This window comes from Sardina pilchardus, chromosome 24 (genome assembly GCF_963854185.1).
Source record: "Sardina pilchardus chromosome 24, fSarPil1.1, whole genome shotgun sequence".
In the NCBI taxonomy this organism is placed as follows: Eukaryota; Metazoa; Chordata; class Actinopteri; order Clupeiformes; family Clupeidae; genus Sardina; species Sardina pilchardus.
The window spans coordinates 25,809,632-25,835,076 of NC_085017.1; the positions used below are offsets into that span (position 1 = coordinate 25,809,632).

At 45.3% G+C, this 25,445-nt stretch overlaps 3 protein-coding genes across 5 annotated transcripts in view; 2 read left to right on the forward strand and 1 right to left on the reverse strand.

Annotated features, from left to right (window-relative positions):
* Nucleotides 1-9,254, forward strand: part of kiaa0319l (KIAA0319-like ortholog) — an 18,376-nt gene extending 9,122 nt beyond the window's left edge. For both annotated transcript variants that reach the window (XM_062529047.1, XM_062529048.1), the window contains exons 11-22: nt 1,199-1,427; nt 1,696-1,819; nt 2,652-2,784; nt 2,915-3,063; nt 3,259-3,410; nt 4,429-4,567; nt 5,303-5,462; nt 5,595-5,737; nt 5,962-6,084; nt 6,823-6,913; nt 7,019-7,107; nt 7,425-9,254. In XM_062529047.1, coding sequence (XP_062385031.1) covers nt 1,199-1,427; nt 1,696-1,819; nt 2,652-2,784; nt 2,915-3,063; nt 3,259-3,410; nt 4,429-4,567; nt 5,303-5,462; nt 5,595-5,737; nt 5,962-6,084; nt 6,823-6,913; nt 7,019-7,107; nt 7,425-7,636 — 1,744 coding nt within the window. In that variant the 3' untranslated portion in view covers nt 7,637-9,254. The remainder of the gene's footprint in view (nt 1-1,198; nt 1,428-1,695; nt 1,820-2,651; nt 2,785-2,914; nt 3,064-3,258; nt 3,411-4,428; nt 4,568-5,302; nt 5,463-5,594; nt 5,738-5,961; nt 6,085-6,822; nt 6,914-7,018; nt 7,108-7,424) is intronic.
* Nucleotides 9,255-11,066: 1,812 nt separating this feature from the next.
* Nucleotides 11,067-20,863, forward strand: cap1 (CAP, adenylate cyclase-associated protein 1 (yeast)). Of its 2 annotated transcripts, none has more exons than XM_062528789.1 (13): nt 11,067-11,219; nt 13,757-13,860; nt 14,887-14,987; nt 15,387-15,464; nt 15,742-15,885; nt 16,693-16,778; nt 16,926-17,031; nt 17,187-17,361; nt 17,670-17,854; nt 18,219-18,342; nt 18,632-18,714; nt 19,233-19,376; nt 19,630-20,863. In XM_062528789.1, exons 2-13 carry the CDS (start codon nt 13,758-13,760, stop codon nt 19,711-19,713), a joined length of 1,413 nt encoding a protein of 470 aa, XP_062384773.1. In that variant the 5' UTR covers nt 11,067-11,219; nt 13,757; the 3' UTR covers nt 19,714-20,863. The 2 variants fall into 2 exon arrangements, with proteins under 2 accessions (XP_062384773.1, XP_062384774.1); XM_062528790.1 differs by having other exon boundaries at nt 11,137-11,158.
* A 299-nt stretch (nt 20,864-21,162) lies between these two features.
* Nucleotides 21,163-25,426, reverse strand: ppt1 (palmitoyl-protein thioesterase 1 (ceroid-lipofuscinosis, neuronal 1, infantile)). The gene is made up of 10 exons (XM_062528791.1): nt 25,292-25,426; nt 24,825-24,956; nt 24,055-24,164; nt 23,327-23,454; nt 23,090-23,160; nt 22,864-22,966; nt 22,564-22,654; nt 22,379-22,477; nt 22,004-22,075; nt 21,163-21,662 (listed from the first exon to the last, which is right to left on the reverse strand). Exons 2-10 carry the CDS (start codon nt 24,940-24,942, stop codon nt 21,540-21,542), a joined length of 915 nt encoding a protein of 304 aa, XP_062384775.1. The 5' UTR covers nt 24,943-24,956; nt 25,292-25,426; the 3' UTR covers nt 21,163-21,539.
* Between the last annotated feature and the right edge of the window lie 19 nt (nt 25,427-25,445).

A 25,445-nucleotide genomic window follows, 5' to 3' on the forward strand; every position in this document is an offset into this window, starting at 1 on the left:
ACAGGAAGTGAGTGGGAGAGAGAGTCGGGGTGGGATCTGGAAAGGACCACGGGGCGGGAATCGAACCCGGGTCGCCAGCGTACGGTGCAGGTGCCCCAGCCAGTTACGCCACTGCCGGGGCCGTAAGTCTCATAGTCTTCACCACACGCTACCTTCTCTACCTTCAGCACACTCGCGTCACGTAAGGTGACTTACAAGTGACTTACGTATGTCAACTATATTACAAGGAATTACATTGTAAGCAACTTCGGGTTAAGTACCTTGCTCAAGGGCATTACGGTGGAAGCCGGGAATTGAACCGACAACTTTCAGGCTACTGCACGCTAACCCAGCTTTTTCACCACTACCACTACCACTTTATCTCACGCCTCTTGTAGGATATTGCTAACTGGCAGCTGTCACAGCAAGGACCTTGTTATTATGTTGTTTCAAAAACAAGAGAATGCGCGCACATTTAAATAGTGCAGGTGCTGGACCAAAAAGACGTGAAAAGAAATGATAAAGGTCCGCACACTTAGCTTATTATGTTGTTTCATCCATTAATGTTGTTACTGCTCGGGGTGCACAGCTCTGTTATGTCTGAAGCAGACTCTGATAGCCTGATCGGGTATCAGTGACAAAGGGGCTTCAGCTATGGTGACAATAGGGGCCAACCCATGATGGAACTGAAGCTAAAACAAACAAAGGTCCAGCAGTTAGGAGGTATCTCACATTTATTTCACCCTAACTACACCAAGTTGCACAACGACTTAGTTTTTAAACGCTAAACACTAGAACAGAATCAAAGTCCATTGTCGTCATCACGTCTGAGAAAGTTGCTCTAATCGTCCAAATCCTACAGACAGTATTGCATTGCACCTAATCAGCAGATTATCAGTGTGCTTTGACAACTTGTTTAACCAGTTGGCCATGTGGTTCCTTTTCTTTAACCTTGGATTTCCTGCTTGCGACACTCGACTATTAGATGGATTTCTGATTCCTATGGAATGAATGTGCTAGAATAAATACAGCTGGACATTCCTACGGAGTTTTTGATTTTAGGCTTTATTGGTTTTGCTACTTATCTGCAATCAGTAGTTCAGTGGTCACTGGTCAGTGGTTCCTGATTATGTGTATGTGGGCTTTTTTTTGTCTTCAGATCAGGAAGTGTTAACTTGTGTGCTTTCCCCCCACCCAACCCCCCCTCCTCCTCCTCCAGCCTGACGGTGACCGACTCTGACCACGCCCAGAGCTCCACCCAGGCCATGCTGCTGGTCCACAAGGCCATGGACTACAAGCCAGTGGCCAACGCCGGTCCCAACCAGGTCATCACGCTGCCCCGCAACTCCGTCACGCTCTTCGGCAACCAGAGCAAGGACGACCACGAGCCGCTCGCCTACGAGTGGTCCCTCAGTCCCAACAGCAAGGGCAAGGTGGTGGAGATGCAGGTCAGTGGCTGGACATTGGATGTGTGTCTGTCTGTCTGTCTGTCTGTCTGTAGAGTTTAGTTTGTGTATATTGTGTGTGTGTGTTTGTGTGTGTGTGTGTGTGTGCAGAGCTGAAGCTACCAATTAATTCACCAACCTTTGTATGATTTCAGTAGATTTGTATGGTCTCATGGCAACTCTGTGGTGCATCATATTGCACAGTTTTGAGTTTTGAGTGTTTATGTGTATATGATAACATCTCATGTGTTATTGGGTTGTCTGCCTGCAGGGTGTACGCACCCCCATCCTTCAGCTGTCAGCCCTGCAAGAGGGTGACTACACCTTCCAGCTTACAGTGACCGACTCCACTGGGCAGCAGGATACGGCTGAGGTCACTGTCATCGTCCAGCCAGGTGAGTCCCTCCCCGCCACGCAGCTACACAGACACCAACTTACGTGTTCTAAGATTCTTGAAAGACTGTAGTCTTTTGAGTAAAGCTTGAATGAGGGGCATTAGTTAAAAGACTACAATCTTTCAAGAATCTTTCACAAATCGTGTCAGTGTAATGTAGGCTTTAGCTGCAACTCCTCTTACTAAAACAAATCGGATGCTTTTCGGACTGCTCCTCTGTGACCTGTCCTTTCCGGAAATTTCCAGTCTTGATCTCACTTCTATTTAAGTTTTGGTCAACAAAGATAGTGAAACTAGTACATTTTATCATGGAACTTCAGTGGTTTGTTTAGAAAAAAGACTATTGGCAAAAACATAACAGCAAGTCACCTTGAAGTTGGATTTATACAACATCCAGGGATTTTTGTGGAAGATGTACTGAACATAGGACTTCTACTTTTGAATCAACGATTAATACCCTTCTATCAAAGTTCTACCCTTTGCGACTACTTCAAGAATATCCATATAGAGTACTGCTGTTCTCTGCCACTGCCTGACCTTTTTTTTTTACTATTGGCCTCATGCTTTTATTGTTATCAGAGTTTTCTTTTACTATTTATGCCAAAACACGAGAATCAGTGTGAGTTTCATACAAAAAATATGGTTAAGTTGCCCATCAGTACTTGTACAACTTACACAAATATACATACAAACATGCACATGGGTAGCTGTTTGATTTGACTGGGAATGGTAAACACTGTTTGTATTTGGATGTTGAGGCTTCAAGCAATAATGTGAGCAGTATGATTTGAAACGGTAAATACATGTTGGTGGTGTCGGCTTTTTTTTCTCAGAGAATAATAAGCCCCCGGAGGCCAACGCAGGCCCAGAGAAGGAGCTGACCCTCCCAGTGGACCACACCACCCTGGATGGCAGCAAGAGCAGCGATGACCAGAAGATCGCCACTTACCACTGGAGACAGACCAAGTGAGTGGGGGGACCCTCACACAACCGTCCGACCACAAATGAACACACACACACACACACACACACTCACACTCACACACACACTCACACTCACACACACTCACAAAATCTGCCTTGATGTGTTCCTCAGGGGGCCAGACGGGGTGAAGATTGAGAATGCGGACAGTGCGGTTGCCACGGTGACAGGTCTGCAAGTGGGTGTGTATGAGTTCACCCTGACCGTCACGGACGAGAGGAACTTGAAGAGTTCCGACACCGTCAACGTCATCGTCCGAGAAGGTAACGCAAACATTTTTGCACAAGAGTGTGTGAGGTTGTGTGTTTGTGTTCAGTGTGTCTGCTGCATGTGTTTAGGTATGCAGGTTGTGTGTGTGTGTGTGACGGTGTGTGCTTGTGTTCAATGTGTCTGCTGCATGTGTGTGTGTGTGTGTGTGTGTGTGCGCATTCCTCTGATGTGTGACTTTACTCTCGCAGAGGTGGACAAACCTCCAGTTGCAAAGGTGCTGTCCAGTACCTCCGTCTCCCTCCCGGTGCGAACCGCCGTGCTGGACGGATCTCGGTCCTCTGATGACAAAGGAGGCATCACCTACCTGTGGACCCGAGACGAGAGCAGCCCAGCGGCCGGGGTCAGCAGCCAATCACTGCACAGCACTACACTTACCGGTCACATGACCACACACTCCTGAACCAACCGAGCTCCTTTTTTTTTTTCTTCTTTTTTTATTATTCAATACAAATCCATACAATGCAATATGAATAAATTACAATACAGTACAAGACAAAACCAACAATTAGCATGAAATATTTTAACAGACGACAGTACCGTAATATATACAGTAACTATATGGGATGAATCATTCCACATGTTCATGTTAACTAAGATCGTTTTAAGCTGTTTTGCTTTTACCAACCGAGCCCCTGCTATTACAGTAACAGTGTATTAACATGATGTCACTTCTCTTTGGTTGTCATATCATGTCATATCCATAGGTCATATCAATCATACATGAATACTTCTTTTGGATACACCACACCTCTGCCACTTATGGGCTTTGACACGCTAACGTATTGTTACTGGGAGCTGAGTCATGTAGCTAAGCTCATTGCAGCCCCTCCGGGGAATTGAGAGGATCTAGAAATAGCAAGACCAACCAGTCTCTTGTCTCTGTGTTCATTTCCACATTAGTATTATTATTGCTAACACAGTTATAGTATACAGCTGTTTCACTTTTAAATTCTGTCAACACGGATAAGAATCACATCAGTGCGGGATTATTGGATTAGCGTCTGTCTGTGATGTAATGTTGAAATTGTAATTGATTTATTTCACATCCAATTATTGAGGATTGATGACTGACTTTTAGTGTCTGGATTGATGACTTTTAGTGTCTGGGATTTATTGGTCAAGTCAAGTCAAGTCAAGTCACATTTATTTATGAAGCACATTTTTGTGTGCACACCCCAAGCGCTGCACATGCAGACATCAAGACATAACAGACATATTGGCGAATATTTTGTCAGCAAGGGTAATTGAAGGAGACGGCTAGTGATGAGTGAGGCCAGTTTTGAAGAGGAGAGCCATTTTAAAGGGCTCCAATCAATCAAGAGCCAAACTGACCTGTCTTATTCTGCCCTGGCCTGCAGGACGTGCTCAATAACTCTGACCACCAGGCAGTGCTGTTGCTGGGGAACCTGGTGGAGGGGAAGTACACCTTCACCCTGACCGTGACGGACAGCAAGGGTCAGAGCTCCACAGATCACGGCAGCGTGGAGGTCAAACCAGGTCAGTCACCCAGGTCACAAGGGTCAAAGAGCGCTGACTGTGTGTTTATGCAAATTAGCACATTGTCATCATGATCCTCAATGGATCAGTGGCAGAGAATGGTTGCTTTTGAGTGTTTGTATAAACGTTTGTCTAGCACAGTTCACTGACTACCACCTGCAATGTTACCCCTTACTCAATAGTTTAAGGAAAGGGTTATCTGTAAGAAAAAATGCCCCCCCCTTCTATCAGAATGAAGATATGTATATTTTTAATTTAAACAAACCACCCCTTTACATTTTAACATTACTTTATTAATTACTTTATAATTTTAACATTACTTTATGGACAGTTTTTTTTTTTTTTTTGGTCATTGTGATTAAACTCTTCCTACTGAATAAATTGTGTCATCTGTTAACATGGGGTTCATTCTATTCCAATCAGGTGCTCTCAAGCGCTTTAGAATCTTTGATCGGAATAGCTGTTGTTGCCTACTTTTCCTTGAGAAGATGCAACAGGCAATCCGATTAACCGTATAAATGGCTGTTCGATTGGAATAGGAATGGACTACACCACCTCTTTAATTTCCAATTAAGATTTTGATTGGATCAGGATTTTTTAATTCCGATTGAGGTGTTTATCATATTAACATGTTAACGTGGCTAGTCATAATTCATCCTTCCTTTGTCAGACAATAGTAGAATCATATGTGATTCTCATTGGTGTGTGTGTGTGTGTGTGTGTGTGTGTGTGTAGATATGTGGGAGCGTGACCTGGTGGAGCTGCTGCTAGAGGTGTGTGTGTCTCAGGTGAGCCACCGCCAGCGCGAAATGCTGCTCCGGCAGGTCGGGGTGTTACTGGGCGTGCTCGACAGTGACATCATCGTCAGGGAGATAAGCGCCTACAACGAGCTCAGGTAACTCCACCCCCTTTCCGCGTACACTCTCTCTCTTTGTTTTGTCCCTTATATCCCAGACTAATTGGACAGATTCATTTCTTAATTGTGTGTTCCTGTCTGCATCCCTGTGTGTGTCTGTGATCCGTGTAGCACGCGCTTGGTGTTCCTGGTGTCGGGGGGCCCGGGTCGTCCACCCCTCTCTGGGCACAGCGTTGCCATGGGTCTGCGGAACAAACTCCACAAGCAGAAGAACGACTTCCTGATCTTCAAAGCCCGGCGGGTGGACACCGTCAGTGAGTAACACTCCTGCCTCAGAGCTCGTCATGGATCCAGTCAGATTCAGATATGGATATAGAGAGCCAGTCCTATCACACCAGTGTTACATGTCTGTGAGGAATGCAATATGACTGGGGCCCTCTCTCTCTCTCTCACTCTCTTTCTCTCTCTCTCTCTCTCTCTCTCCCTATCTCTCCCTCTCTATCTCCCTTTCTCTCTTTCCATCTTGCTCTCCCTGCAGTCTGCCAGCTGAACTGCTCGAACCATGGTGAGTGTGACTCGTTCACACGGAGGTGTGTGTGCCACCCTTTCTGGATGGAGAACTTCATCCGCACACAACTTGGCGATGCCGAGAGTAACTGTGGTAAGTCACACATTCGGTCTCACATTCAATACCTAGTTTTGTGGGAAGATGTGGTTTTTGGTGTTTGTATTGTTTTTTTTTTTTTGAGTTAGTGGTTTTATTTATATTCATTAACTTATCATTGACAAGTGACTGATTTAACATCACAATGAGGTTCAGTATCAGCAAGCATCTAAGGTAGATAAAGGTAGACAAGGCCTTATTCTGAAATCCATTCAGTTAACCTCTATGTGGCTGTTCATCTGGTTCACACTTGACTGACTTGGTTGCCTATTTAGTCTAACTTTTTAAAGTGGGCTTTTTGCCTGTAGACAGGACAATGAAGGGTGACAGGAAGAGAATGGAAGATGGTGACCCAAATGTGCTATAGACATTGCAACCACTTGCACCCTAACATAGGTTTTTTTTTTAAAGTATATTTTTGGGCTTTTTCGCCTTTATTTGTAGAGGACAGTGAAGGGTGAGACAGGAAGTAAGTGGGAGAGAAGGATCGGGTGGGACTGGGAAATGACCGCAGGCCGGACTCGAACCTGGGTCCCCGTGGGCACTCGGACCCGTATGTGGTATGAGCGCTGTAGCCTGCTGCGCCACAGTGCTCCCCCATAGGTTTTTTTTAACCTCGTCTTTTATGAGCAAAATGGGACATTGCTTATGTGGTTTAATTACACAACTGTAATTTTTTTGTGATGTCAGTATTAAATAATATCATGGATTAATAGTTTTTTCTCTTTTTTTCAGAATGGAGTGTGCTATATGTTACAATAGCAGCATTCATGATTGTAGTTGCCATAGCAACACTGGTTTGGGGTATTGTGTGTTGTTGTCGCAAGTGAGTTGGACATTTTACTACTCTACTTGCGTTTTACATGTAGAGTAAGTTTACACAAAGGCATATTTTAATTTCATTTTCCTATCTGTGGGTGTTCGTGATCAGGCGTAAAAGCAGAGTGCGACGGAAGAGTCGTTACAAGATGCTGGAGGCCGACGAACAGGATACTTTAGAGCTGCACGCACCCAGAGCTGGTAACCACACGTATATTTTTACATTTACATTACACACACATACACACACACATAAATAACCCTCAAACACTCATACTGGACACATCACATGCAAACACAACACACATCATTTACATGACAGCCAAATAGATGCTAAATTCCTTGTTAATATTTCACCTGTGAGGCACTTGCTAGCACACACCGGCACACTTTAAAGTTGCACTGATGCACAGCTGTTGATCTATTGTCTATTATCTATTGTCTATTATCTAGTGTGTATAAAACGTAAACGTGTGCATAAGAGTAACGTGCTCCCCCTTAACACCCCCCCCCCACAGTTCGGGTCAAGGCGGCTCCACCTCCCTCCTCCTCGGCGCTGATGCGCTCCGACTCCGAGCTGGACAGCGACGACGGCCAGGGGGCCACGCCCTGGGCCGAGCGGGAGCGGGAGCGGGAGCGGGGCCAGCTGCTGCGGCCGCAGAACGGCACCCTGAGGAACGGCCAGGGCCCCGTCCGAGCCAAGAAGCCGCAGAGGGAGGAGCTGCTATAGCGACGGCTGCCGTAGCCACACACGCTGGAACTCTCCCCCCCCCCCCCCCCCCCCCAACAACAGCTGACTCTGAGGGAGGGTTGGACTTTGGCGTGGTTCCTGCTGATCCCCACCCACCCATCCACCCACACACACCCGACCCGCCGAGCTGCACCCAACCTTTAACTCCACACACTGAGCCAGGGGCAGCTCCAGCTCCTCCATGCCCCCAAGTCTGGGAGATCCCTGCTCCGCCCCCTGTAACCTCAGACTGCAGAACGAGAGACCCGAGGGGAGCAGAGAGAAGCAAGATGCTAGAAGTAGCACACATACATACACACATCAACACAACACACACACACACACACACACACACACACACATACATACATGCAAAACACCGCTGTACCCCATCTGTACACGTACCTCAAGCATGCATACAAAAGTTCACTTCCACAAAACTGGCTGTCTCTTCAGACAAAATCCACTGCCTTGACCCCCCCCCCCATCACTCCATCAACACCTACTCTTCCTTGAAGCCAGTGGCAATAGTGCTGACACAGAACATTGTCTTAAAAAAAAAAACTAACCACCAACAATGTTTGTGCATGAGATTGAGATTGTTTTAAATGCATTTACGTTTAGAGGAAATGTCTGCATGTGGTTATATACTGTGTGTGTGTGTGTGATATTCTGCTGTGTCTAACAGATGACGTCTGTATGGCCTTTTGCGGCAGTATGTCCCACCTGTGAATGAGGCTAAATTGGTCAGCCCTGTGCCACTTTGATCACCAGCAAAATGTGTTGACCTCCAGTGATTGATGACCATCCTAAGAAGAGAACTAATCAGAGAATAGGGGGGTAAATGCTGTTTAGTCTTGAGACCCAACCCTACGCTTGACACTTGTTGAATGACACTGGACTATCACTGCCCACTTCCAGACCACAGTCTGTCCAAGAGTGATATGACGTGCAAACTCAAAAGGTCAAAGGGCACACCTAACCACAGACTTCTGGCTCTCAGAGAGTCAGCCCAAATGACCACTGCTCCTTCCCCCCCTCCTCACCCTCACTGTTTTAAGCGTGGACAACCACTGTTCATCTCAGTTTTAACTATTTTTAGTCTCAGCCAATCCAGTCACTTCTGATGCACTTTTGTCCTACGTAGGTGTTTCCATTAGGAATCTTTCTGTGTCAGGAACACTCACTCTAGAACTGGAATAGAATGGAGAATCCATAAGGGAATTGTTCTGTGTCTGTCTGTTTTACCTCTGTGCCAATGGCTTTCTAACACTGCAGTACTGTTTGATGTCCCTGTCTGTTAGGGAGCTGAGATTTGGACCTCTGGTCCTACCCTTTGTTGGGTAGATCATGGAGAAGTGACCAAGAGGGATTTGGGAAGGGATTCATTTGTGAATGTAAAGAGCTGTGGCAACTTCCTCAGCAACTAGCAAGAGGGGATACAAGTGACTGTGAACACAGGCAGATGACAGCTATGATATGAAGGGATTCCATTTGGATTTTATTGTTTCTTTTTGCGTTATTTTTGTTTTTCTCAAGTGAAGGATTTTCACTGTCCTGTGATATGATACAACTGGATACTGTAAATTAAAAATAAACTAAAATTGTATTTCATTCACCCTTTTGATTTTTCCTTTTGTGTGTGTTCATTTTTCACTTCAGTTTAGATATGCTGCCTGGTCAATAATTCATTTAATCAATTGCATTAATCTTTTTGCCAAGATCTCCAGCACATCCTTGAAGACTCATTATGGTTGTCTGTCACAATTGGAGCCTTATGAACTGCCATTGTCCTCCTGGACTATGCCCTTGCCATCAGGGAAGAAAAAACATTGATGGGAAGACCTTGTCAGGACTGACTTCCTTGTATGGCCACATAACATTGCAGAGATATGACCAGTTGACCAACCCCAGATCATTTCCTTATTTAAATCAAAATGGTTATTTATTGATGTATTTATTGCCAGGCAATGTATAACCAGGATAGCACGGGTGATCTCAGACCAACCTGTTAACAAATTTAAATTTGCTCTCTGCAGGGTCGTCTGGAAAGAATCCCATTGATGTCCACTTCCGAATCTCCAAAAACCCTTTTTTTTTTTTTTTTTTGGAAATTAGTTCTGCACTTAAACATTAATTTACAAGAGAAATGTATGTGTTGTGCTTCTGAAACAATTTGATAAGAGTTCATTGCACCAATATAAATGTTTTTTTTTGTTTTGTTTTATTTTGTTTTGGTTTTTTTCCCGCTGTTTACACCCCTGGAAGTAGTAAAACAGGAAGGAAATAAGCATCCGTGGGATTTTTTCCAGATGGACTTGCAAAGCAAATTCAAAATAACAGATTTATCTGGATTCACTCAGGTTATTACCAGCACATTGTCATAGCTGTATATTCTAACATGTGAGAAGGTGTGTGTGTGTGTGTGTGTATGTGTTTGTGTGTGTGTGTCTGTCTGTCTGTCTGTCTGTCTGTCTGGCATAGCCATTGTGTCTGTTGGCTATGTGAGCTATAGTGTCTGGGCAAGACTCAGGCGATCAGCTTTAATTCCCTCTGTCGGTGGGACCTATTTCAGATTCTCCAGCAGTAATCAGGTGTGTGTGTGTGTGTGTGTGTATGTGTGTGTGCACGCAAGCAAGCAAAGCATGCATGTAGGCACGAACACACACACACACTCTCACGCACTCTTTAAACACATTCTTAGAGGGACCTGCTTCAGATCCCCTGGCTGTAATGAGATTGGGGTTCTTATAGCACTTAATACCACTCTTATTCTCTTGCTCTTATGCTCCAGCTCTGACTTGTGTCCTCCCTGTCTGCCTCCACCTTATCAACAGCTTCAAAAACAGTTTCTGACATGCTCAGGCAAGCACAGCTGAACTTGATTGGGACAGAAATATGCTAGGACTCTGAAACAAATATGTGGTGCTGAATAGGCCAAGGCAGTTACGACTAACTTCCTCTACACTATAACAGTCTTTTTGTATTTAATATGTTATATAATTACAAACAATAACTAATTTAATCCATCCAAGTCAATTAGCCAAGGCCCACCGTCTGCCCATACAAACATTAGAGTGAGGCTTGAGAAAATAATCATAATAATTATAATAATAGTTAAGACTAGTAGCTTAGACTAAGCTATACGTTTAAACTTATAAGTTTGATAATGGTGGATGGTAAAATAGCACATTTTAAATGCAATAGGCAACTGCCCTGTTCCATTATAACTTGATCACATATAGCAGTGACTGGGCATACAGTCATACTGTGTCGAGGGTAAAACAAAAACAGGACCCGTGGACTTTCTTGAGGGCAAGAAATTGGTCACATAACCAGCACATCCCAGGGGCTTCATCTATTCTCTTCGTCTTCCTCATTCACCCGTTTTTCACTTTATTCTGTCTCTCCAGTCCATATAAGGAGAAGGAATGGTGGCCGCATGAGGGCGGAAGCGGCGCGGTGACAGCTGGGAACTCCTCTTCTACTAATACAGGAAGAACCGACGGTTTCAGCGACCAGGTACCTACACCCAAACCGTGTACAAACGCCTAACGACACTCTATTCAGTCTGATAGCAGAGGTAAGGACCTGATTTTATGTGTTGGAATCATATTTGCTTAAATGGGCAAAGTAGTCGCTATGGTGTTTCACTTCACCAATGACATAATGCGTAGCGTATTTGCTGACATGCAACCGATTTCGGCTGAAATCATGGAGCTAGCTGTCTAATGTTAGCTAGCTATCGTCATTTCAAATAGACGGGCTGCTGCTTATAAATTTAAAATCTATCTGTAAATGGGTAATTTACGGCCACAATATAGACTTTTGGCAAATCTGCATGCAATGGATACTTAAGCACAGTTTTGGAATTCTGAAAGTTTTAATTTTGCAACGACAGATGAAAGAAGGGCTGTAACGTTGTTGTCTGCACAGGGTGGAGAATTGCGAAAATACAGGAAATAGACTAAAGATGAAGAGAGGCGGCGGCGTTCTGCATTCATTGTGTTTTCATCATTCCCCTTTTAAGATCAGTTTGCACGGCCATATGTGTTAGTTTTTCATGTTTCCAATCATGTTTGTGACTTAACAAAAACGTATATTTGTGCGTGTGGTCGTCTGAAATCGCGGTTTAGCTTGATGCTGTCAGTCGGCCTTTGTATCTGCGTTAGCGGTTAGCGCTGCACTGTAACGTTAACGTTAGGCAATCCTATTATGACCGGCCTGTGGAGTCTACGAGGCAAACTTAACGAGCTGACCAGGATCATACATTGTGTTTTCAGTATAAAACAGTCCCTGGACTGGCCTACAGCCTCCAGCGCCACAGCACAACTGAACTGCTCTCGGTCCCGAACACACTCTTCAGATTGCGTCTTGTCCCCGATATGAAAGGCATGTGTGCCGAATTACACAACAGTTTAGAACATTTTCTCAGATACTGTGCAGTAAACGCACATTTCAGACAAGACCCTGCAAATACAGCCGGTTAAAACTAGAGTAACTAAACAAAGATAAGCCCCGCGACAAATGTTTACTGACGCCCTCATAATGGGATGCTTTCACGGTTTGTTGACCAAGATGATGGGGCTTATCCCGTGAGCAGAGTCGACGAGGACTGAGGGGCGTGTGCTCGACAACATCTCAGGTGCAGGCTCGAGACGCTCTGCACTGCGACTTCGCAACCGCTTCCCGTGGCAATGAGGTCAAGCGTTTGCCTGATCCGACTGTCTGAGCTCGCGGACCCACATGTTTTTAATGATGTGATGATCATTCATGCAGATCGTCAACACTTAAACAAACCACCCGAATTTAACGGTTAGACATAGTTAAACGCTGCTGTTGTATATGTTAGTAAAGACAAAAGAAAAAAGTTATTGATGTAGAAGAGATTACTTTCAACTCCACAGGTATGCCTAGGCCTAGTGAACCGTTCCCGTTTCTCATAAAGACGTCTGGTCTTTTTCTCATTTAGACAGGCACCAACTTGCTTTGTTTTTTTGGGACCTGAACAAAGCAGAGAAAATAATTAAATCTTTATTGTACAAACCCACAAACTACATGTTGCATGTTTACTCAGCTACATGATCTGCTCATTAAGAGTGACCAATTAATGTACGTACCTGCTCCGGTGCTGTACCTGTGTTTGTCTGTCTGCACACACCTGTGATTTTCCACTCCAGCCAGGTGAAAGTTTCCGGTGAGTCAGACCCTCTGATTGGAACAGTATCATGTTACTGTTGCATAATGGGGAGAGAGAGAGAGGCAGGGAGGGAGGGAGAGAGAGAGGGAGAGAAGGGGGAGCAGAAGTGAAAGAAGGCATGTTGAGAATGAGAGTCGCCAATACATGGACAGAGCAGTGGCTTTGTAAAAGCATAGTTGCCGGTGTTGTAAACACATACTCACTGTGTTTAGGTAAGATGACTCACTCAAACCCAGATGGTTTCTTGGGCTGGCAAGCAGTACAAAGCCCTCCGTTTAGGGCTAGTCAGTGTGAGGCTACGTGACTGCTCTCAGTCGTCAGACACTGTGCGCGTGTGTGTTGGTGGCTTCATAAGCATGTAGCTGTTTAACTTGATAGTTTCCTATGAATGCGAGGCTGGGTTTAAAAGTGGGTGGTGGTGGTGGTGATCATTGAGTGGTTCTGCAGCAGACTCTACAGTGGTTTTGCTGGATTATTACGTAGCATGTTGCAATCCTGAATGAATCTGCAGGCCGATGGTGCATCATCATTACTCTTCTGAGTGAACCATGCCGGCCCGTGTTTGCATAATCACAGGATGTGCTTTTAGAGCACTTAACCCACACCATGTTTTATTGTTTTAAGCATAATAAAATTGGATTTAAGCATTGCTTTAGTATTGTTTTTGTTATCTGCTAGTTAACCTGGTTGTGTATGATTTGATGTTAGTAAAGTAATTGCGTTGACTTTATCCCAGGCATGCTTACCTGGCTTGTGTATATTTTGCAGTAGAGCCACTGATCTATAAAGAACGTTCTTTATAGATCAGTGTGTGAAACTTCTACTGTGTAGATCTCTGTGTGGGTGGGGGATATCTGGAAGTGTAAGAGTGTGCTAATGTGTTTGTTTGTTTGTTTGTTTGTTTGTTTTGTGTGTTCCAGGATGGCAGAGTTGGCGAGTCTGGTGCAGCGTCTGGAGGTGGCGGTGACCCGGCTGGAGGGCGTCTCTGGCCCCGGGGGCGGCGGAGCAGGCGGCTCTGGAGGAGGTACCGTACCATCTCATGGCCACCGGCGCCATCCCCACCGGAGCTCGCTCTCACCGCAGCCATTTTGACATGAAATATAGGCCAGGCCCAGGAGCATTACAGCTGTGATGTTCTTATCGTAGTCTTGTGGTGCAAAGGTCACAAACTATTGCTGCTTACACACTATAGGTATCTAGGTAGTGCAGGGGTCTGTGTGTGGGAACGGCACCCCTCTCGCCTCATGGATGTGACTCATGGTGTATTTCTCTTTATGGCTGATGAAAACAAGAAAACAGGCCGCACTATGCATAAGCATTCACCATTTATTCACACAGACGCGTTTCCAAACGCGTCTGTGTGAATAAATGGTGAATGCTTATTGCTTATGCATAGTGCGGCCTGTTTTCTTGTTTTCAATGATAGTTTATACTTTGGTCAGCACTCTAAAAAATGTTATAAGTCTTGAGTGAAGCCTGCTCCTACCTTTACGAATCTTTATAGCTGATGTCCATGTACAGTTTATAACAGATGACCTCATTTCTGCACACGGCCTCTTATCAGTATGTTTGGTTTCTGATAGGATGAAATCTTTGCCATATTAGTACTAAGGTCGTTCCATGTGAAATCAGAAGCAGTGCCTCCCACTTCCATACGCAGTGATCTTGTGTGCCTCTATGTCTCCTCTCTGTCCTATGAAATAGTCAGTCCCATAGCACCTAACTCACTTGACCATTTTGGCCGCTGGTTTTCATTACGTTCTTTATGTAGTTTGGGCATGTCCCGAGGGGACTGTAAAAGACAAAAGTCAGATCTAACATTTTAAGCTATTTACAGGGTGGCTGACTAAAGATCTCTGAAGTTTGCCTACAAATAAGACCCAAAGCTGCCATCTTTGGCCTTATAAGGAGATACCTTTGCAGACACCTTTTGAGATGTTGAGGCACACATCACTGAATTAAAAAAAAATGTTAGGCTGTATTTAAAAAATTGCCCACTAGTAAATCAGTTTGGTCTTGTGGTGTGTAACCCAGTCTCCCCTCTCCTCAGCCGTGTCTGCGTACGTGGAGGCCTTTGACGGCGTGATGTCCGGGTCTGTGGCGGAGTACATGTCCCTCAGTCAGAAGATTGGTGGAGACGTCAAGAAGCATGTAAGTACTGTCAGAGCAAACATTGGGTGCCTCTCATTTGTCTTTAATACATCCTCCCTTCCTTCCTCGGTCCTCGTCCTCACTGATCTACATAAAGACTGATGGGGCGGCAACAATGGGATAGTCTATCCAGTTTTAGTTATAGATCAGTGGGAACGAGCCTGGAGGACCGAGCATAGAGGAGAGATGTTGAGATGCACCCATAGTGTTAATGCAGTCACTACAGGAGCATATGGACGTTTACATGATCTGATGGCAGAGTATGGCTTTGAAATGAATGTGAAAGTGCCTTGTGTGTTGATGTTAGTTATGTCATATTCATGTAAGTTATATTATATTTATGTTATTGTGTGTGGAAATATTCAGGCCTTTTCTTTGTATCTTGTGTGTGTATTGTAGGCGGACATGATGCAGCGGGCATTTACAGCCGAGAGGCAGCTACTGGTCAAAGCCTCCGGCAGCCAGAAACCCGCAGATGTGAGTGTATTACCATGGCAACACAAGCTGTGCTGTCTTATGTGATTGGTTGGCGGGGGAGCTTCAGATTATGAATGGGGGATCAGGAAAGTCGGCATTTTTATGAATGAAAGCTTGGCTACTCATATGAACAGGTCTCTTCATATTGCTGTTCTGCTTTTACACCATTTTGTGTCTTGTTACCCTATCTCTCCCTCACTGTATTAATCTCTACTTTTTTTTACATGTCTGTCCATCTTTCTTTCTCTCTTTCTCTCTTTCTCTCTCTCTCTCACAGTCGGTCTTGACCTCTATGCTGGCTCCAGTCTCTAAGGTGATCCAGGAGGTGCAGAGCTTCCGCGAGTCCAACCGCTCGTCTCCGCTCTTCAACCACCTCTCGGCCGTCAGTGAGAGTGTGCCCGCCCTCGGATGGATCGCCATGGTGAGTGGGGAGGGTAGGGCTGGCATGGTTGTTTCAGTCTCTGTGTGAGTGTGACTTTGTGTGTGTGCGTGTGTGTGTGTGGGAGGATGATGGGACCCAGTGAGGATCGGGAGAACAGGCTGCTCTTTCATTAAGAGATGCCTTTTGCTCCCGTTGGCTATAAATCTCTCATTCATCCAATGTAACAATGGACCAGTGTTTCAGTTTGGACAGTGTCGTTGATGGGTGTCTGATCAGCTTTGTGTGTGTTTGTGTGTGTGTGTGTGTGTGTGCGTGTGTGCACTTTTAGACAAAAGCTGTGCTGTGTACCCGTAAATCTTGTTTCAGTCAACGCAGACAATGACACATATGAGACAAGCCTTGACAAGTGTGGCAGATGTCAATATTTAAACCATATTCAAGTGGCATACCCAAGATTTAACATCCATAGACCGTTTACATAAGAGCCTTTGTGCTTGAATAGAGCAGCAAAAATACAGTACGTTGAAGTGGGGAATTAGGGGCAGGACTTTTAGTCCCTTTAAGTGGTGTTTACACTGGCGTTTGTTTTTTTCCTCAAGTGTAAGAGAGCGCACCACTCTTGTTGATATCCTCAATGCATTGTAAATGGCTTGTTACTGTGTGCGTGCGTGTGTTATTTGAAGGTACTTTATTAGTACCCAGAGGTAGATTTTTGTTTGCAGTAGAGTCCTCATACACACACATGGGGGGAAAACAAGCAAATAACTATGACTTATAGCCTACTGAGCTATGTTCCAGTTGTAAAAGAAATGTTCTGGCTAACCCAGTGGTGTTTGTGTCTCTCAGGCTCCTAAACCAGGTCCATATGTAAAGGAGATGCAGGATGCAGCCACCTTCTACACCAATCGCGTGCTCAAGGACTACAAGGAGAAGTAAGCGCCATATCTGTATTCTTTTCTCAAACTTCCTTTCCCCGTAACCTTCTAAGGCCAAAATACAGCACTTGACGAAACTGTTTATTTAGGTGTTGACTTTGGTTTGGAGTTGAGAAAAGAGTGTTGCTTGTGGTGTTTGTGTAGGGATAAGACACATGTGGACTGGGTGAAGGCCTACCTCGCCATCTGGACTGAGCTGCAGGCCTACATCAAACAGCACCATACCACTGGCCTTACCTGGAGCAAATCTGTGAGTTCCCACGCACACGCACACCCACACCCACACGCACACGCACACGCACACGCACACGCACACACGGCACCACAAAATGTTCACAGAAGGGAACACTGATGAACATCATTGTAATAATAATCATCATCTTTGTGTGTGTGTGTGTGCCGTAGGGTCCCGTTGCGTCTGCTGGTCCCGCAGGCCCCGCTGCTCCAGGCGGCCCGGCCCCTCCTCCCCCCGGGCCCCCTCCGCCCCCCATGAACCTGAGCGCCGCCTCTGGTGGCGACGGAGGACCGACCAGGAACGAGCTCTTCGCCTCCATCAACAAGGGATCAGACATCACTAAAGGTAGGGTTGTCTTAAGACATTACAGTAGGCATCAGTATAGCCACATTAAGGCTATGCATTAGACCTTATTTACGTAACGTTAATATTTCATATATTGCATTTACGGAAATGCATAGTGAATAGATAGATAGGTAGATAGGTAAATGGATAAATAGGTAGATAGATGGATAGGTTGAGGTAGGTAGGTAGGTAGGTAGGTAGGTACTTTATTGATCCCCAAGGGGAAATTCAAGTGAAAGACCCTGTAGGTTTGTCTCATGTGAATGCAGGTAGTTTCAAGTCTCTGCTGTCCTCTCCTCCCCGTCCAGGTCTGAAGCATGTGTCCGCCGACCAAATGACCCATAAGAACCCAAATCTGAGGGCCCAGGGCGGCCCCATCCACTCCTCCCCCAAACCCTTCTCGGCCAGCCCGCGCCCCGCCGCAGCCGCTGCCCCGGCCCCTGCCCGCACCCTGCCTCCGGTGCTCGAGCTGGACGGCAAGAAGTGGAAAGTGGTAAGATGTCGTGAATGGAGAGACACACACACACACACACACACGCGCGCGCGCGCGCGCACCAACCATTCTGTGTACATGTATCACACCTTGGCAAATGTGTGTGGCTTTTCCCAAATTTAAGTGAGTCTGATGCGTCGTGGACAGCGAATGCGTGCATGTATTCACATGAACATATTACCAGAATGTAAACACATGTTAGACACCAGCAGGCCTGAGGAAAAAAAACATCAAAACATTCTTATTAGGTGAACATTTCCTGTACTGTAGTGTGAGGTTCTGTATGAGCAGTCACATAAACGCAGATGTTTGTGATTGTGAAGCACTGATGTTTTCTCTGTGTGTGTGTGTGTGTTGAGTACAGGAAAACCAGGAGGGCGTTCAGGGTCTGGTGATCAGTGACACAGAGCTGAAGCAGGTGGTGTACGCCTACAAGTGCAACAAGAGCACCCTCCAGGTCAAGGGCAAGATCAACTCCATCACCCTTGGTAAGAGCATTACTCTTCCTGGCTCTCTCCTCCTCTGTGTTTTATAGTGTAGTTTCCTGACTATTAGCCACAGCTTATACATTGATTTTGCAAAATTTCTTCAGCTATGAGGTTAATACAGGGGGCAGTTCATATGGTGTTAATATGGTTTTGTTTCTTTTAACTTGCATAAAACACTGTCCTGCGGCTTATACACAATGCGGCTTATATGCAAGAAATTACTGTAGTGGTAGAGCTTGTTACTCATGCTTGTGTGTGGTGTGTTTTTTTGTATTCCTTCCCTTGCCAGACAACTGTAAGAAACTGGGTCTGGTGTTTGACAATGTGGTTGGGATTGTGGAGGTGATCAACTGCAAGGACGTGAAGGTCCAGGTAAGAGAAGCAAGACGCCGTCGCCCAGTAATGACTGGTGGTTAGCAAGTGCCGCGCTGCCTCTCCAAATGAAGAGTACTGCTTGGAGTCCATAGAATGACAGACTTGTTTTCGTAACATGACACGACCGCTGTTGCTAAAAGTGTTTCAGAGGAACAGGAAGCAAAAGCATGACGTGTAGTTAGCTAGTTGCACAAGGGTGCTACTCATCTGCAAACATTCAAAATGCAAGAAACACACACTATGGCACCTTCTCAACCTCTCTCCTCCATCCTCCGGCTCGTTCCCATTGATCTATAAAGAACACTGGATAGACTATCCCATTGTTGCTGCCCCATCATTCTTTTCTAGATCAGTGGGAACGAGCCGGAAAAGAAAGGAAGCAAGGAAGGAAGGCAAATGAGAAGAGCCCTATATGTCCATGTCCACACACACACACACACATACACACACACTGCCTACACACTCGCCACATTCCCACTACATCTCTACTAATTCTGCACTCATCCTCTTTTTAGGTGATGGGTAAAGTTCCCACCATCTCAATCAACAAGACGGACGGTTGCCATGTCTACCTGAGCAAGGAGTCCTTGTCCTGCGAGATCGTCAGTGCCAAGAGCTCTGAGATGAACGTTCTGGTTCCCAACAAGGACGGAGAATTTGTAAGTGTGTGCATGTACACACGCAATGATGATGTCTGTAGGTGTGGGTGGGTGGGTGTGTGTGTGTGTGTGTGAGTGATAGATCTGAACAAAGATACAGACCTTGTGTATATGGAAATGTGGGTGATTCTCTGCCAAGACGGACATATGAGCGCATGTGTGTGTGCCTGAGTGCTGGTGTCCAGTAAAATCTTGAGACAGCGTGAGGAACGGTTACTGAGGGCTTATATTCCATCACCTCCCTGTGTTTCAGACCGAGATCCCCGTTCCTGAGCAGTTCAAGACCGTATGGGATGGCAAGAAGCTCGTCACCACGGCAACAGAGATCGCCGGATAGACGGACTGCCTGTTCAAGACCACCCCCACTGAGGAATGCCCACCTGACTGACCAACCGACCAACCAAACGCAAAGCAGACTGAAATGCCAACATCGCTCATTTTGCCCCTCAGCCAGTCAGCGCTTTAGCTGTAATTTCCTTCAGCCAATGAGAGGACTGCTTGCTTTATCTCGAGCAATCCTTCCGCCAAGTGCAAGGAGCAGCTTTGTCATTCCATTCGCTTATCTGTGGCCAGTAGGCTCTTCCAAATTAATTGCCAAGTTCAAATGTTTTTTTGATTTGTTTTCTGCCCGCATTCCAGCCATGAGGGAAAAGATCTTCTCCGAAGCCGACGGGGAGCCGGAGCTGTTCCTCGCTGTTCTTGTCTCTGATCCCCCGGTTCTGTCATTCCGCATTAAAAACAAAAGAACTTTCTTGTCATACTCTTGTCTGGTCAGGGGAGGCAGGTGGGGGGAGGGGGGGTGGGTCTGGCGGTTTCTGTTCCGTATATGCAATCAGCCCTGAAGCACACGATCCCCCTTCACAGCAGCCACGCTATCGTTTCTGATGACGGTATTCATGTTTATAGTGACGATATTATTATAAAGAATAAACATAGTGATAATTCTGAATGCAACTCTCAGCCCATCATCCAGTGTAGGGAAACTAATCAGAGGAAAGGACATGTTATGTGCGGGATCACTCTAGTCTTTCCCATAGAACACTTTAAAAAGTTTGAGTACGGTTCTGAAGACCTGTTCTGTGGACCAGACCTTTTTTCATTCCTTACTGTATGCCTCTCTCAGCACTTAAAGGCACATTCCCTTAGCAGTTTGAAGCTAACATTCCCTTCTCCATACCTAGTGATACAGAACCCTCCTGAGGAGAGGGAGAGTGAGCAAGAGGCTAGGTCTGTCTGTTTGGTGGGGACTCCACCTCAAGAGACAATTCTCAGACGTTCTGATGTTCGAAAGACATGCCAGGATGTTTTGGAATACCTCATGTCCTCTTTTTCCCTCTCACACTCCTCTGATCACACACACACTCAATTGTGGTCTTTTGTATTTTTTTTTTTGTTATTGTACTTTTTTCTTATTGGGTGAATAATTACAATTCTGTTCATTAGTACTGGCGGAAAAACATCATTAAAATTGTTGCAATAAAGTGTCAGAGTTGTAGTTGTTTACTTGTGTCTCCCATCCTGATATTTAACAAGGAGCCCCAAAGTCACAGTACTGAATCACGTTGGCTTTTACTTTCACTCCTATGATAAGAATGACGAATAAACACATGCACATCAACAAAACACGTACATGTCACTACCCACGTCTACCTTGCAAATGTGTGCGCTGTGTCTAGTGTGAAAGCTTTCAATTTGCAGGAGTCAGAGTTCACCCATACACTCTTATGACCCAATTTCCATTAAAAGTCAACCCAAAATTAAACACTCACATGTGGCTCTTAAGAACTAGGAGTCAGGGTAATTTATTAGAAGAAAATACATTTCCCGCAAAGAATTTCATTACCATAAAAATAATGCTAGCATAATCAACATGTTAGCTTAGTTGAGTATATCAATTAAGAAACAACATGATTGTTGGGAGCCCAGCAAATTAACAGAGCAGACCCCAAACTCTTGGCTAGGATTCAGTGCAATTAAAACCTGTATAGTGTGCATACCGCTGGTAACAGGAGTCACGTATAGAGACGTAAAAGATCGAACTTAAAGTCACTCGTTCACTGAGAGTGAGAATCAGAATGTGCAACTGGCAACTGGAGTCTTATGACAGCAAGAGATGTATGTGTGCGTGCGTGTGTGTGCGTGAGCATATATATATGAGTGGGTTCAGAGCAGGTAGGGTAGGATTTTGGCTTTGAACCACTCGTCGGTGAACTGCAGGTGGTCTCCATCGCTCTCCAGGAACACCAGCTTCCCATCCTTCTCCATCTGTGCCAGCCCGAGACGGTCCTGACAGCAACGACAAAAGAAGCCTGTGAGTATCTCACCAAGTGCTTTAATCATACACTACTGTGTAAAGTGTGTATAGTGAGTGTGTATAGTGAGTGTGTGTGTGTGTGTGTGTGTTGATTAGGAAAGTTGTGTGTTTTGAGGCAGGCTCTGAGAGTGTGTGTGTGTGAGAGAGAGTGTGATTAGGTTGTGTGTTTCGAGGCAGGCTCTAAGTGTGGATCTGTGTACAGCATGTGTTAGCATTAGAAAACTATGGGCGTGTGTGTGTCAGTGTGCTATGAGTGTGTGTGTGTGTGTGTATGTGTGTGTGTGTGTGTGTGTGTGTCAGTGTGACAGCTGACCTCCGTATAAAGTGCACTCTCCTGTAGAGTCTCGGTCTCCACAGCTTGGCCTGTCTTTAGGAATCCAAACCACTGCAAAGTCAAGCGTCGATTAGCATACACACATACACACACTGAGAGGGTGACACATGACCACATATACAGTAATTTCCGGTGGATTAGCCACATTGTGTACAAGCCGCAGGGCAGTGTTTTATTATGCAAGTTAAAAGAAACAAAACCATATCAATGTCATATTAACTGCCTCATAGCTGAAGACATTTAGCAAAATCAATGTATAAGCCACGGCTAATAGTTGGGGAAATTACGGTAAAACCTTTAAGTCAGACAAAACAAGCTCATTAGTTTGTTAACACTACTAGCTGAGCTAACTACCTCAGTGACCACTGGGTCCACTACGGAGTCCTTCAGGAACTTGACCATGACAAATTTCTCCAGAGCCATCAGGTTCTTCTTGTAGGTCTCATTCAGCACCTGAGAGGAGTAATGGAACCGTGTGATGTTACATGCCACAGTATGGAGCTTAGAAAGCGGGGTCAAGGTAAGAACCAGCGACTCACCCTCTCCTGGTTGATGTCGGCAAGGAAGAGACTGTGTTTCTTATAGAGGTCATCACTGAGAGGGTCGTGCCAGTATTGAGCCTGCACTAAACTGAAAACAAACACATGCACTGTAACGTGTTTGCCTCCACATTCAAAGTTTCTCAATGTTATGATGTGTGTGTCTGTGTGTGTGTGTGTGCACTTACACCGAGTATGAGTACACATATAGGCAGTATTAGGTATGACCACATACAAACCTACTATTTCAATATTGGTTTGTTTGCTTGTTTTTAAAAACAGACAAACACACACACTCACTGTTTCTGCACAAGGTCTGTATAGGCCCCAGAGTTGAGCTGCTTGCGGATCCAGTCACAGAGGTGGGAGGTCTCCCCTGGGCATCGAGGAAGACCATAGACTCCTGACAAACACAGGACAGCAGGGGGCATCAGAGCAACACTGAAAGGCAGAACAAGGAGCGGAAGAGAGAGGAAGAGAGAGCGGAGTATGTTTTGCGTAAACGGTGTGGTCACTGTGAACTTACCCTGTTGCTGCCCTCCCACTGAGATCAGGTTCTTCATGGGAGGAGACGGACATCTCTGGGCCACTGCCCTCCTGAGACAGACAGATACGTTTGCTAATATTAATGAGAGTAATGTGTTTGTGTGTGTGTGTGTGTGTGTGTGTGTGCGTATTAGAGAGAAAGAATGAATGCGTCAGCTCATAACGGTAAGTGCACGTTTGTTTCCATGTGGCACAGACTGCAGGATAGGATACTCACAGGAACTGCCCTCCCTGAGAGAAGCCCATGGCGTTGTAGCCATCCTTCAGTTTGGGGTCCTGAGCCAGTTGGTCACATACAAATGCCACCTGCTCGTTCACATCCATGAAGAAGCCATTTTCTGTGTCCTAGGGGAATTGAAAGGAAAATTTACTTTATGTGCTACTAGACTCCTCACCTACCTCAAACATAATATTTTGTTCATATTTCAGCCTTTCCTGACAAACAACAATCTGTGTGCGAGAATTTTTAAAATATGACTTTGTGTTGTGAGAGATACAGTGATGGCTACATGGCTACCTGTAGACCATGCTGTTCCAATGGTATTCTTGAGTTCATCATGGCCATGAATGAACCACACAACCTTTCACATGTGATGGGCAATACAAAACTTTTTTTCATTCAGAGGCATCATTGTAACATTTACGCTATGAAAGTGAACCTTTCATGTGCTTGTTTTCACAGCCCATCGTGTTTCCTCGCTGTGTGAATCAGTTCACAGGTGGTGGTGGTGGTCTAGCCAGTATTGCATGTGTGAATCTGTGCGCGGTCTTTGCAGTGAGTGCATGACATATTGCCTGTGCTATTTCAGTCTGTACGTTTAGTAACTGTGTCACCAGCATATCAAGTGCAGAGTTTAGTGTCTTGGAATGCTTCTGAATAAGTTTAGGGTTGTGTTATGTGTGCGACTGTGCAGTGAGGCCTTTCTCCACAAAGAGCTATGGTACCTGTATAACCGACTTCCCGATCATGAGGGAGATCACGTAGATGCCTGACACCTCCCGCTCCACCATCTTCTTAATGGAACCCATGCTGAGTGGGTTGCAGCAGTTGTCACCTTTTCACAGGTCAGAGATGGAAGTCAGTTAGAAATGTGAATGGATGTAACAGTGAGCAAATGCTCAATAACACTTCACTCATCACTAGTGTCCTGTCCCACATACCAAAACCAGGTGTGATATTAGTCTAGAAGTCCAGGGATTTTAGAGTCAAGTCCACTCACTATGAACTCAACTGACAGAGGTCCACAGTTCTGCCTGCTACATGAGCTGTGAGTGGAGTCGCAGGCTGAGATTAATCAACTTGGCTCAGTACATGCAAACACTATCTCAGGGAATGAAAATGTGGCTCCAGGTAAAGCACACATAACCACTGAACTTATCAATACAAAGAGATATGACTTATGAAAGAGACATTCACACTGGACGCACTGGCTATCCCCATGCAGAAGTATGCAGGTTCATCTTCTATGACCAGAACATAATTAAGAAATATTTTTGTGTGGCTTGCATGTCACACGTCTGTGGCTGCTGGGGGTACTCCTATGAAGACATGTAAGTCATGCAAGACATGGAAGACATGTAACTAAGTCCCCGCCCCCCCCCCCCCCTACTAGGAAGACCATAATTAAGAAATATTATAATAGACATGTAAGTAGGCTAATGTAAGACATAAGACATAAGACATAAGTCCCCCTCCCCCCTCCCCCTTGTCTCACCCATGCCATGCCAGATCACCAGTGGCACAGTGGCGTTGGAGTCCTTGGCTAAGCTGGACGATGATAGCAGAAGTAGGAGAGCTGTACCAACCAACATCGGGAATGCTGAGATGGCCATTCTTCAAAAATGGTCTGAGTAACATCCACCAGAGACATAACAGGGAGTTATTGGTTAGAAGGACCTATTATTAGGACATCAAATGCTAGCATCATGTGAGCATAAGGAAGAGGAAGGAAGTTAATGCGCAAGGGAACCTCAACAAGACAACTGACTGTTGACCTTTATATTTCGAAACACCAGTTCCCCGTCTCATATATTTGAAATACTGTCAATCAGATCAATAACTATATACATACAGTTTTGTAGAGGCCAGCCAGATAACTTAGCTAGCTAACGTTATGCAGAAAGTGAAACCATCACAGTCAAAAACTACAGCTCAAATATCTACTTATCTACTATAACCTACCTCAGTAATACCAGTACTGTCTGCGACTGGGTTTTATTTAAGCGTTCTAGTGGAAGAGACAGAACAGAAGTCACGCAGGTTCTAAAATCCCCAATTATCTTGTGACCGATACTGCAAGCCACTTCTGCATTGGTCACATGACATCAGATGAACA